The following is a 13,480-nucleotide window of genomic DNA, read 5'->3' on the forward strand; positions in this document are numbered from 1 at the left end:
CTCAACTCCACTCACCAGATACTACATTTTACAAACACAGGGCTGTGATGGCCCTGGTCACTGAATTGCTAGCAGCTATCAAAGGGGTTATTACAAAATATGAAAAACAAGGGAAAGAAAAATGGACAGATGAGTATGAAGTTAGAAACAAGCTCTAAGAGGAAGCTGGGCTTAAAAGGACTGCTAAAAACACAATTCAGGATCACAGTTGCTAACCAGGCTTTATGGAATAGCCTAAGTGAGTTTTACAACACTGGGTTGGGATGTAACTCAGTGGCAGAGAGGTTTTAGTACCAATCCTCATCCTTGTAATCACAAACAAAATTAACTATGTTTCTTTGGGGAATTTATTTTAAATCTGACAGGATCAATTTACCTGACTATTCCCACACTAGACTAGGATAGCCTTAAGAGCAGAGAAATTGAATCTAGTACTCAAAATACTGACAAGGAGACTGGAGAGATGAGTCAGAAGTTTAGAGCACTGGCTGTTCTTTGAGAAGACCTGGGTTCAGTTCTCAGCACTCACGTGGCAGCTTACAACAGTTTATAACTCTAGTTCCAGGGAATCTAATGCACACAAATAGTCTACAGATATACATGCTGCAAGACATCTACTCACATGCATAAAATAAATAAATAAAATATTAAAATACTGACAAGATACCTGCATTGACACACCTGCATCCAGGTTTGAAATCTATCTTACATAGAAAGCACAGGGCTTGTTGACACAGAGTGATTGTTATTTTTATATATATATAACAACAATATGAACTTCAGTCTAGTCTACATTTGATTCTAAATCTCTGAGAAAGATGTTCCTCAGCAATGAGAACTTTTAGAAAACACAGGGAACATCACAGTGCCTGAAGGAAACCAATGGCACTGGGGCTTGGAACCAAGAACATAGGTCACCTCATTAGGTATAGAATGACCTCACAAAACACAATAACAAAAAATCTACCCAGCCGGGCAGTTGTGGTGGGCCTTAATCCTAGTACTGGGAGGCAGAGGCAGGGGGATCTCTGTGAGTGTAAGGCCAGCCTGGTCTATAGAGCAAACTCAAGGGCAGCCAAGGCTACACAAAGAAACACTGTTTAAGAAAACAAGCAAACACCCCCCCAAAACAACAAAACAAAACAAAACATAAAAACACTCTCTCTAAGATGCCAATGGTCCTAACAGGCCTGAATGTTAAGAGGATGCATGAGGAATGAAGATTAAGAGCAAGAGATTCAATCAGACAGAGGAAAGATCAAAACCCGGGGCTGGGGGGGGGGAGAAGGAGCCCTGGAGCAGGGTACTCAGGTCCAAAATCATTTTCCCAGCTATAATCAAGTTTGAAAATGGAGTCTGCTCTGCACGCCGTTTGTAAGCACACAGGAAGTGGGGGTGTTCAATACACACCAGGTGTTTAAAAAGAGACAATAACCCCAAACTCTGCTGCTGTTTCAAGAAATTTAAGCAAAGCTCTAAAGGACATCCTTCTGTTGCTTTTGAGACAAAAGTTGTGTCCCCCGCCCAGCCCCTGCTGCAGAGTCCAATGCACTCAAGACTGGTGTGCAGCCAGGGCTCTTATTCCCAATGACTCCCTGAGTGTCTCCGTTTACTTGTTTGCGTGTTTCACATTAGCTGGCATACATACTTACCACCTTTTGCCCCACTATCAGAATAACTACTGCTGTTCTTAGAACTTTTAGAGTGAGTCCCCAGGAAGACACTGGCAGACTTGTTTTTTTGGGTGTAAAAAGTCAACACCTCCTCCAGTTCAGCCTCACTGAAATGAAGAAAAGAGTATGGTCAGCACAGGAAGCTGCTCTGGAAAATCTTTTCACATTTTATTATGGAAACAGTAAGGAGGGAAAGGAAGAGTGCAAGCTAAAAGCTCCTCATTAACAGACAGCTTAAAATGAAGCATAAATGAAAGCAATTGGGGAAATGTAGACCATGACAAACCTTTACTAACCCGCACAGATTTTCTACATCTACATTATCTGATTCAGCAGCCAATAGTTACATGGAGCTATTTAGACTTAGTTAAAATGAAATAAAATTAGAACATTCTTTTCCAGAGTCACACTACGCACATTTCAAGTACTTGGTGGTCACCTACAGAAAGTTTTACTGGATAAGCACACTCTTGGTAAGGAACTGAAACCACAGATTGGGTCAAAGTTTACTGGTGGCCTATTTTTGTATGACACCCCCTGGCCGGGGGTGGGGGGGGACATCCGGTATGTACACCATTAAAAAAATATTGTATGTGAAAAAGATTATTCAGAACCACAGAGTACAACTATCATCTGGTTGCAGTTTGCAATGTATCAACCCTCTAGATAAGTGAAGTATTTTCACTAAAAGGGCCACAAGGCATTTTAACTGGCTCTCTCAGAAGTACAGAGGCCTAGTGTGACCACAGAAGAGATCCTTAACCATCTGAACAATGAATGAGAGAGAACTAGATGGGCACTTTGAATTACTGAAATTACATGTCATGAATAGTCACAAAGTATAAAGTGGCGGAAAACAGAAGAGGGTCTGAAGGAGGCCTCCCAGGAAACATAACATGCACAGATTTAACTTGATCTTAGCCAAAGGGCTCTGAAGTAATAATGCAGGGATTTTCAACATGCACAGACACTTTTTGATAGCCATTTTATTTTTTCTTTTTCTTTTCTTTCTTTTTTTTTTTTTTACGAGACAGAGTTTTTAAGAAACGTATATATAAGCTGTGGTAGAGTCATGGTTTTTCAAGCTTTTTTTCTTTTTTTTTTTGGTTTTACGAGACAGGATTTCTCTGTATTGTTTTGGAGGCTGTCGGTCTAGCCCGGTCTCAAACTCACAGAGACCCGCCTGCCTCTGCCTCCCAAAGTGCTGGGATTAAAGGCGTGCGCCACCACCGCCCAGCATGATAGCCATTTTCTTAACTCTGGAGCTTGGTATTATTCTACATAGGTAGCCTTCAAGGACGTGAAGCAACCCACCTGCCATCTGTAGAACACACTAATGAGAACCCAGGAAACCACCTCTATGATCTCTATAAACCCGCAGATCCCCAAGAAGAAAAGCAACACAAGATAATAGTGTTCGTAACTGGCAAATATCTACAGCTGGGGTTTCAATGGGCCCTGCTTCTCTCTGGCAGTGTTGATTTTGCACTCTCAGAATGTCGGAAGGCAGAGGATAGCTGGCCCAACTACAAGCCACTCTGTACCTGTCTCATCCTTTGCCCACGTCATCATGTAGGTCTTCCTGCCTCCTTCCTGCAGGCATTTGAGTTCGTCAGCCTACTGAAGGAATCTGGGTACCCACCCTGATTTACTGAAAGATCCTACACTACCACAGCTCCCAGCAACTGTGGCTTAAATGACAACCAACAAGAAATGTGACCCAATGTGTTTTCAGCCCCAACACTCTACTAGTTAAGAGCATATATGGTTTATATTTCATATCCAGTTAAGCCTCTCTTTTTTTAAAAGTTTGGGGTTTTTTTCTTCTATTTTGCTCTTTTAGGAACTTAAAAAAATCTATTTTCTTGGTATCACTTACTTTTTGCCTTTTCTGCTTTTAATCTTTTTACATTTATTTATTTACTTTGTGTATGAACACATCCATACCACGGAGGGAGTATGGAGGACACCCTGCAGGAATTGTGTTTTCCCTTCTACCACGTGGATCCTGGGGACGGAACTCAAGTCTCTGACTTAGGCACAGCACCTTCACCACTGAGCCAACGTGTCCTTTTTTGCATTTGCTGTTTTTATGAGGCCAATGTGGAAAGCTCTTTCTTGTTCCATTTCTATACCTGCTTTCTGAAACATATTACTCAAGACTTCAGATTAGCAAAATAGCATTACACAACTATAAACCAACAAAATGATCTATGTGTTTGTTCCACACCTAAAACACAAGACACTGAGGCCACAGTGAGGTCTGTTCAAAGAATTAACCAAGGACTTCAGTGTTAGCGAATGATAAGCTATTACCTAATTTACCTTCACAAATAATGGAATGTTGATTTTATACTGTCACCCTGCCATTGTGTCTTGGACTACTGAAGCCTAATTAAAAAGGCTTACAGTTGATTTTCCCTTTAGTTTAGTGTTTTCTACATAACCCTCTAATTTGAGAAAAACATATTTTTAGGTTTTATTATTTTATGTCAGATACCCTGGGACTAGAGTTAGAGATGGTTGTGAGCCACCATGTAGTAGGTGCTGAGAACAGAATCCAGGTCTTCTGTAAAACCAGATAATGCTCTTAACCCCCAAATCAACTCTCCAAGCTGACTACTCTCTAATTTAAAAAGGCCCTCCACCCTGAGCTTTTACCAAAGTTAAGATTAAGTGCTTCTGTTATCTCTTCCTTTGGAAATGCAATGTCCATGAGTAAAACAGTCTGGCTGGCTTACATCAGCAGAGTTCAACATAGAGATTTTCAATTTCTCAAGGTCAACACTAAGCATGAAAAACTTGTTCTATTTTATATAAGTTAGGCATGACCCTCACAGTGTTGAGAAACCGCCAGTTCCTCACCCTACTCTATGTAGGCAAAATTTGGTCATCTCCACAGCATCAATAGGTCAGGAATAAATCTGGACCCAGTAAATACTAGAAGCCTCTAGCTTCACATTTCCAAGAGGCTCTCAGGACTCAGGCTTGTGTACTTTGAATGCTGTCTAGAACTCCAGCCCAGACACCAAGCTGCAGTGTTTTGATAACTGAAGTCATGACAACAGCAACACAACTGGTTAAGATATGGAGAGGCCAAACCTAGGAAATGCTCCCTCCTTTGGGGACTGAGTTTATTCATATCCACGTAGCAGAAACAAGGGGCTGGTGGTGACTCAATGGGCAATTTAGGAGACAGGAGTACATGGTTACTAATCAGCAGTACCTCGCTTGTCGGATAAACTCCTGAAAGCTCTCTGCATTCACCCCATCCTCCTCCTCCTCTTCTAGTTTCTTCTTTGATTTCTTCTCAGCCATTTGTTCTGTTTCCTACCCACATCCAAACCCAGAGAAAAACAACAAAATCAAACTGGCTCCTGGTGGATGCGTGTTTCATCTGCTTTCATTGCCTTCAGCTAACTGCTCCTTACAGTAGAGGCTCTAATTCTTCTTGTACTTTCACCGCTTACAAATCTGATATACTACTTCAGGTCATCATTTCATGAAATGTTTTGAAATTCCCAGGTAACAGTGGCAGAATGTAATTTTTAATCATGTTTTTACTTTCTACTAACAAGGTCATAGAGAAAGAGCCTTTTATAGTAACATCTGGGATGATAATTGCAGCTTCCCAGTGCTGCTGGACAACAGAGACACAATATTTTGTTGCAATTCATAGAGGAAAGATTGGTCTTGGAAGAGCCTCTTGTATCAGTTTCCAAACTGAATTTTTACTTGTGTAAGACAAAACAGAATTCTCAACAGACCTGGAATAAATTGTGGCTACAGGTTTAATGTGCTGACAGTCCACTAGTCTTTCCATGTAATTTCAGAAAAGCCATGTCAATTTCCAGGATTCAGCTTTTCCTCTTACATAGTGGCCATACTTTTTCTCCCCCAAATAACATCTTTTTAAAATGGATTTTAGAACCTCAGATGTAAGACAGTTTGGAAAAATTTTACTTAAATAGTGTACCTTATATGTGTGAAATGATATCTGTTTCAAATGTTTCAGAGAAGAAAATCTAATTTCCAATATAGAAAGGCAAGACATCATATGAAATTCATAGTTTAAGTTCACTCTCAAATGACCAACTCACCACTGTCTGAAGGCACAATACTATAATACAGTTACCCAGAGACCAGGATCCTCCTCAGGTATACTGGAGTGCAAAGGAACTATGCAATTTCTTAAGAGTTAAATATAGCCACTGCCCCTCAAAATAAGTAGTTTTTCAACCCAGCAGGACTGCCCATGAGTGCCATATACGGTATGAAACTGCCAAGAGAACACAACAAAGTAGATGGCCTGTCCCCAACAGGGTACGATGAACCAACAAGTAAAGACCATCGGGTAAACAACTTACCTTGTTGTATACAACGATAAAGTCACTTAGTTGGTGGGCAAGGATTCTTCTGCGCTCCAGAAGTGCCAAGCGCCGACTAGGTAACACCATCCTTAGTGAATGCTGGAGATTACTTGATGCTCGCTTAAGGAAACGGACCACTAGCTCCTATATAAAGTAATGAGGAAGAGAAGGGCAAAAGTTGGGATTGTGCTAAACACCAACAAGACAAGCAATGATGGGATTGAACAAGAGATGTGAGAAGAGGACAATGTTGGGAATTCAACAAGAGATGTGAGGAGAGGTATGTCACCCATTTTTACAAATGTGTTAGATATAAGAAGCTACATGAAGACAAAACAAAAGGAGAATATTTTCTTCCCTCAGTATCTTGGCAATCACAAAATAAAAATCAAATGTACATGCAAGTAACTATGTAAGGCAGTAGTTATACAAACACCATAAAGTATGTATGTACAAACGGAACTATCATAATTTAAATAATGTGCTCAAACACAGCCATTTAGGATAGCATTCAAGGTCAGTGCAAACTAAAATCACAGAAGCAGATGAACTCATCAAAGGTGAGAGGGCAGAAAAAAACAGAATCAGGTGCAATGGTGCATGCCTATAATCCCAAGGAAAGTGAGCTAGAGGCCAGCCTAGGTTACACAGTAAGACCCTGTAAGAAAACACAAAAATTAGGTATAGAAAGAATCCTAATAACAAACACTGCCACAGAGGCCAGAGGGTAAAGGGTCAAATATCAAAGACTCCCAGCATCTAGAGTGAGAAAGGACCACCCACTGGAGACAGCCCCTGAACCTGGACACTGAGGTCACATCAAGAGACTTCATACAAAGACCCTGAAGGGAGGTATGAACAAAGGCATGCGGGGTGGCCGGAGCTGAAGAGCAGAAACCACTGGTGGTGATGAAGGAAGCTAAAAACTGTTACAGTGCTTGGAAGCTGACACAGTCTTCCTTCCTAAGGATAAGGGAACTCTGAGAGCTGGGAGTAGGGGAACAAAGCTAGGGACAGTCATTAAGAGAATGGAAGACTCATTTAAGATGGAGGCAAAGGGTTCTAAGATCAGGGAGAATCTCAATCAGGTCATTCATGACACCACAGATGTTTCAGAGAAATTCTCACAGAGGTTACGACACATAAGACAGCAAAACTGTTTTTATGTGGCGGGTCTCGAGAGTTCCATTAAGGTGCTCTCTGAGCTATCTAAGACTCTCTAAATCTAACCTGGATCAGAGAGGGAAGCTGTGTACCTGTTTCTCATAAGCCACAGCCAGGGGTAGCACCATGTTACTCGGTTTTGCAGTGGTGATCTTATTATACATTCTTGTAGAAAGTCCTAAATCTTGGGTGAATTCTCAGCAACTGGAGTGGTTAGTCTGGTTGGTTTTGTTTGTTCATTTGTTTTTGTTTTGTTTCTTTTCTAAGTGATTTTTTTAAAAAATGATTTTAAAGTCCAATTTTCTCCAGCATAAAGGGTACAGTCTCACAACCAGAGGGTATTTTATATAGTTCTCTGATGTCTTTACTATAGCGTGGTTTAAGCCACTATATTAAAACATTATTTTTTCAGTGGAGCAGACAAACTGACTCTGAAAAAGGCAGGCTCGATTTTCCACTTGGAAAGAGTAGAGCTAACATTTTCCACTCATGGTTGAAGGATTATTCATGACACACAAGTTTTTATCTCTGGGATGTATTGGCTACTTTAAATTTATCATTTGTTTTCTGGGATAACCAACATATTTTTTAAAATGCACCTTTCATAAAGAGAACTAAAAATTAAAGTCAGCACTGACAAAGGGCACAGCTTCCTCAGAGTTAAAGGACCCTATGCTTGTGGCAATGCCTCAGCTCTGATCTTACTAAAGAACCTGGTTCTCCAGTCACTATGATCGACAACATCAAATCTTGGGTGTGTTCAAATAATTAATGAACCATCAAAAGTGTCCTAAGTTTGATTCTAGTAAACCAAAAATTTTATACAACTCTAAGCAGACATTAAACTGAGGAACAGTACTTTCTGAGAGAGTTTACAAAAAGGTCCTGACTTTCAGGGAGCTAACTGGACTCCTCAGGGCAGAAAATAATGGGAATAAAGTAAAAGTAAGAATGGGTAACATCCTGGTTCTAGTTTTACCACATTCAAACTATAGAACAAAAGCCTTGGCTTTTCTAGGTCTTTGAATCCGCATTTGTAAGATGAGGTATCAATGCCTCCCTCAAAGAATGAAATGGAAAGCAGCTTATGGGCAGAGATTGTTATTTTTCTCAAAGGCTTTACATAGGGCTTAACATACAATGAGCAATCAATTTCTATTTCAAAATGGAGTAAACGGATGCCTCTACTATACGGCATAATGCATATGACTTTAGAGATCTACTTCACATCATATGAAAACATGAGAAATCTAGACACTTTACCATGTATTGTGTGTGTGCACGTGTATGTTGTGCATGTGCATACATGGTGCCTGTGGATGCATGTGCCACACCATGCATGTGTAAGTCAAAGATAGTGTGTGGAGTCAACTCTCTCCTTTCACCTTTAAATGGGAATCAAACACAGGTCACCAGGCTTGCATGGTTAGACCTTTAACTGTGTCCTGCAATAATTCTTGTATCAGAATATAGTGCTGAGTTGGGGATGAAGGGAGAAGAGAAGGAAAGAAAGAAAAGGGACAAGTCAAAGGTCCCAGCAAGCAGAGCTCACCATCTGTTCGTCCTCTTTGGCAGCCCAACTGGGGCTGAGAGTCTGACCACCACTGTCTTTCGTGAGACGGACTTGGACATGCTGAAGATAGGCAGAGAATGCTAACCGGGCCTGCACTTTGCTGTAGAAATTCAAAACAACACATCGTTATGAGATGGAATGACAGCAAACCTACCTACCACATAACTGCCTCTCTCCAAGTGACCTCGAAGGGTCCTCTGTTAGGCTAGCTAAGGATATGAAAACTGCTAGGTAGACACTGCTGAATAACGAGCCCTTCCCTACACGAGTTTTTAAATTGTTTCCCATACAAGAATCAGGGATAATACTTATCCTGCCCTCCTGCCTCTTTGACATTTGAAGAATTTTCCTGGGAGAATGCAGTGTTTGGTGTTCACTGGGACATTGGTAGTACAGAGGAAGGGATTTGGTGGTGGAGGTCCTTCAGGATATATTTATCAGATAGTAGAGAAATAGGGATTTTGCCCTGAGAATTAATATCCCTAGCATGGAAAAACCTCTGAAGTGGAAACTAGATGGATTCTACAAAGGAACTTTTGAGCCCAAATTTTAAGGTCATGCATCTCAACTCCATGACAGGAGTGGCTGGAGCCCAGAACAGAACAAGTGAATGTCGTCCAACTGAGCTTGGTGTACATGACCTGACAGGCAGGGACAACCCACATGTTCAGTGGGGAAAATATGGTGAAATGCACCAGTGACAGTTGTTTTCTGCCTGGTGGTCTAGGTTACAGAGAAGGACTCTCCTCAAGCTGCAGTGGGAAAGCCAGAGGGCCAAGGAGACAGTGCTGACTTTCACTTCAGCAGCTAATTGTGGCAGATCTGTTTTGTTTCAGGCAAGATTTTGGTTACTTCAGCTGATCGGCCTCCTGACACTGTAGCCAAAATTACATCAGCTAAGATTAGGGCCCAACACAAACTCCGTTCACAATCCTTGCACATGTGATCACTAAACACTGTCTGCTCATGTTCCCCAAGGTTAAGATGAAGGATCTGTCCCAAGCAGACTGAAGATCCTTCAGGGTCTAGGACTGAATGTGTTTTGGGGACTTCAGTGCAGGGAAGTCAGGCCAGGGAGTCTGACTGCTCTTGAGTTTTCATCTGTAAGAGTTTCTAGCAAGTGAGCTATAAATAAGGTTACAATTTTATTTTTAACAGGAACAGTTATGGGAATGAAATATGAATTTAAAACAATGAATTTAAGTGTCCACATGTTTGCAGCAAAGACATTCCTATTCTCATCTAGACAACAACAGCACACCTCAGATACTTCCAACTGTAGCTGAGTAACCAACTGCACTGACTACAGCCCTCATAGTGATTATCAGTTCAAATTTCAATCCTTATTTTGTTTCACATAAAACAAAGAGCACCAAGGTTTTCATTATCTATAAACCTTCCTAAAAGGACCCAGAAAGCTAACCTGAAACCATCTCAAAGGCATTGGTCAGTCATTGGCACACCCCCTACCTGGACAGAAGTATAAGACTGGCATGATTTGTAACCAACCAACTTGGTTCTAAAAACCAAGTTTTTTAGAAAGATAAATCACACAAGGAAGTGGTACATGCTGTCTCCAACCCTAGCCTTGGCCATCCCCAGGTCCCTAGGGACTACTGAAACATCCCCCAGGGCAATGGGCAACAGTCTGGAGTCTGCTGACTGACAGCAATATATCCTACAAGCTCAGAGTGAAGTCCCTAAGATTTGCTAAGAAGTACTTATTTCTACAGACGATAAGGAGGATTTTATTGCTGAATGGAGCTCAAAACATACCTCCATCTTCCACTTCCAATTTTCTAACACTCCTGCCCCCAAATTCAGAATATAGTTTCAGAAATCCTGGTCTGACCCTGCACCTTGGCTTGACAGAACACTGAAGCCTGGAAGGTGTCTCTGACTCTGTGATTTGCCCTCAATCAAGTAATCACTAAGCTCGACCCCAAAGATCAGAGCCCAAGTACTGGGAATGAGTCCACACCACCAGAACTCCTCAATTGACTGTTCTCATTCTCCACACACCCTCAGAAACCTACACTACTCCATACCCCGGTCAAGTGCGAGATATGGCCTCTAGAGCGCACAGGCTACTGCCTAGAGACTCAGTTTCTCCACTCTTAGCTTCCATCAGTGCTCGCCCACAGCCCATCCTTTATGACTTGGCCTCTTTCCACCTTTCTTTTAGGACCCTTCCTCCCCAGTCTACAGACGCCCCAGAATCCCCATCTTTACCGAGAAAAGCATCCTTTCTTAGCTAGCCCTCTCCATGATGTGGTCTCACCTTTCTTTTGCTGCCCAGCCCTTTGGAATAATAACTTCACACTTGCTTTCTGATTTCCTCAGCTCACATCTGTTTCTCCACCACAAATTCAGGAGTGTCCCTTTATTCCTTCACACAACATTGGGGTGTTAGGCAGTGCAGATTTGACACCTTCCTGCTGTTGCTGACACTGTGTTGCTCCTCCTGCTCTGAAGCCATCTCTGAACTGTTACCTCTAAGTCTCGCTACTGCTCTACCTAGAGTGCCCTTTCCCCAGAGTGCCTTACTCAGCCGTCTCCCCATCCACTTTCCAAGTTAATCTGAACTGACAGTAAGGCCCACTATAAGGCTTCAACTATGACCCTTGACATGTAAGCTGTACTTTTGCTAGTCAGCACAGGGCACATCCTCCTTACATACAATGAAGCCAGCCTGGGCTTCTGTCAGGAAACAACTCCTGTTTTTTCTGCCCATTGATGGCATCACCACATTAGCTAATGCAGAGCTTTAGTCTGCCTCACAAATGGCTTAAGCCCATACCCTTCTCTTCATTCCCATAACATCGCTGGCCAATACTTCATCTTTTAGATTTGGACAGTTCTAACTGTCCTCTTCCTATGCTTTCTTCTGTAACCAACTGCTCTCCCACAATGCGAGCAAAATTTACTTTCTAAAACAAGTTCTGACTCTATCATGTAGCTACTTAAAAAATACCCAGAAACCAAACCTAGCTCCCCTAAAGCCTGGGAACAATCTGACAGCATCCATATGGGGAAGTCTAGCTTCTTAACATGCCCCCCTGACTTCTTCAGCATCCCCAGTCAACTACTTCCCAAGTGGGAAGGCTTTCAGTGTCCCTGTGTTTTGTTCGGCCTGGAGTGGCCTGCGTCCTGTGTGGGCTGGGCTGGCAGTTGGAGGCAGGACTGACTCTGGATACAAACTAACAGCAAAAGCTCCCACTTCAAGCACAGTCAGCACGCTCTCTGCCTTTCCTTCACACCATTTTGCCACCCTCAAAGCATTCTCTGCTGCCTGGAATGCCATGTTTGTTTACTGTCTACCTTCCCAGCAATGCTCTAGGGCCTAACATATTCTTGGCACCTAGCGGGTACTCACCAAGCAGGGTCTGCTAATGGACTGGAGGAAGGACTGTACCACACCACTTCTGGGCCTCTGACTTCTGCCTACTCAGCACACACCTACCACTCCCAGACCTTGGAAAATCTGATTACGTTAAGGCCTGGTTCAAAGATCCCCCTCACATGAGGCTGTTCTGACCCATTTTCCATGTCCTTATGGAGGCCAGAGCCCCAGCTCCTTGAGGTCTCACATACTAAACCTAAACTGCTTGAGTTCCTCATCTTGATCACTATACACTCTTAGAGACCAATGCCAAGCAAGCATCCATTGGGTCTATGAAATTCAGGTCGTATTACAGCTCGACCTCAGACAAGTTACTTCTCTAAGCCTCCGTTTCTGTAATAGCACAATGTCTACCCAGTCATTAGTTCACAGGACTTCTGTGATTACCAAAGGAAACTGAAGCCACTGACAAGCACTGGCATTCAGGACAAGTCAGCTGTAACCAGCGTGCGGCCATTGCTCTCAAAGGTACCTACCTTAGATTTCCATTATCCTGGAGAATCTGCATGAGGTTAAACTTAGACTCTGGCTCTTGAGTCTCAAGTTTGCAGCACTGATCACCTTTATTAGTCCACTCGGTGACTTTCATGGAGCCGTCTCTGGGTGAGTTTTCCACTATCACAGTCAACGAAGGCGTGTATTTGGCTTGATTTTCTCCAAGAGACCCTGCAGACTCCTCCTGGGAAGCTTCCTGCTCTTCATCTTCATTGTCTAGTCCAACTTCTTCCTCCTCCTCACTTTCTGTCTCAGTTTTAATATTCATTTCAGCTGGTTGGGTAATCACTAAATGCGGAGAATCACTAATGTTGCTGAAAAAGGGATTAAAATGTCCTCTCTCCCAACACCTTCCTTTATCTTCTTAGCAAAAACCCATTTCTAAGCCAAACTAGCAACGAGACACAAAATTAACAGAAAGCACATCACTATAATCTTATATTCCTAACAACCCTATTAACGATCAGTTCTCACTACCCATGGCTCTCACTACTGAAGGCAAACCCCAGCACAAAATGCCCTGGACTGTGTACTCTCCAGCATGTCAGAGGGTGTCAAAAAAACAAAAACAAAAAACCAAAACAAAACAAAGCACCCTCCACGGAGATGTAAAGAGTAAGGGAATATCATTCCAGTGTACATTTACTGCTGTCTTAGAACAGGAACCATATCTTTTTTTTTTTTTTAATTCATCAATGAAACCCCAATGGTTAACAAGCTGCCTGACACAGGTGCTCTACAAGGAAGGGAGGGAGGACTGTCCATCTATGAGTCAGTTAAAAACAGATCTGTAATGTAGGAC

At 42.3% G+C, this 13,480-nt stretch overlaps 1 protein-coding gene across 20 annotated transcripts in view; it reads right to left on the bottom strand.

Moving 5' to 3' along the window:
* Ttll5 (tubulin tyrosine ligase like 5) overlaps positions 1–13,480 on the bottom strand; it is a 234,662-nt gene that overhangs the window by 129,270 nt on the left and 91,912 nt on the right. For all 20 annotated transcript variants that reach the window (XM_040742715.1, XM_040742720.1, XM_040742719.1 and 17 more), the window contains 5 exons: positions 12,660–12,966; positions 8,760–8,880; positions 6,041–6,187; positions 4,900–5,003; positions 1,653–1,780 (listed from right to left, as the gene is read on the bottom strand). In XM_040742715.1, coding sequence (XP_040598649.1) covers positions 1,653–1,780; positions 4,900–5,003; positions 6,041–6,187; positions 8,760–8,880; positions 12,660–12,966 — 807 coding nt within the window. The remainder of the gene's footprint in view (positions 1–1,652; positions 1,781–4,899; positions 5,004–6,040; positions 6,188–8,759; positions 8,881–12,659; positions 12,967–13,480) is intronic.

This window comes from Mesocricetus auratus, unplaced genomic scaffold, assembly GCF_017639785.1.
Source record: "Mesocricetus auratus isolate SY011 unplaced genomic scaffold, BCM_Maur_2.0 Super-Scaffold_15014, whole genome shotgun sequence".
Lineage (NCBI taxonomy): Eukaryota > Metazoa > Chordata > Mammalia > Rodentia > Cricetidae > Mesocricetus > Mesocricetus auratus.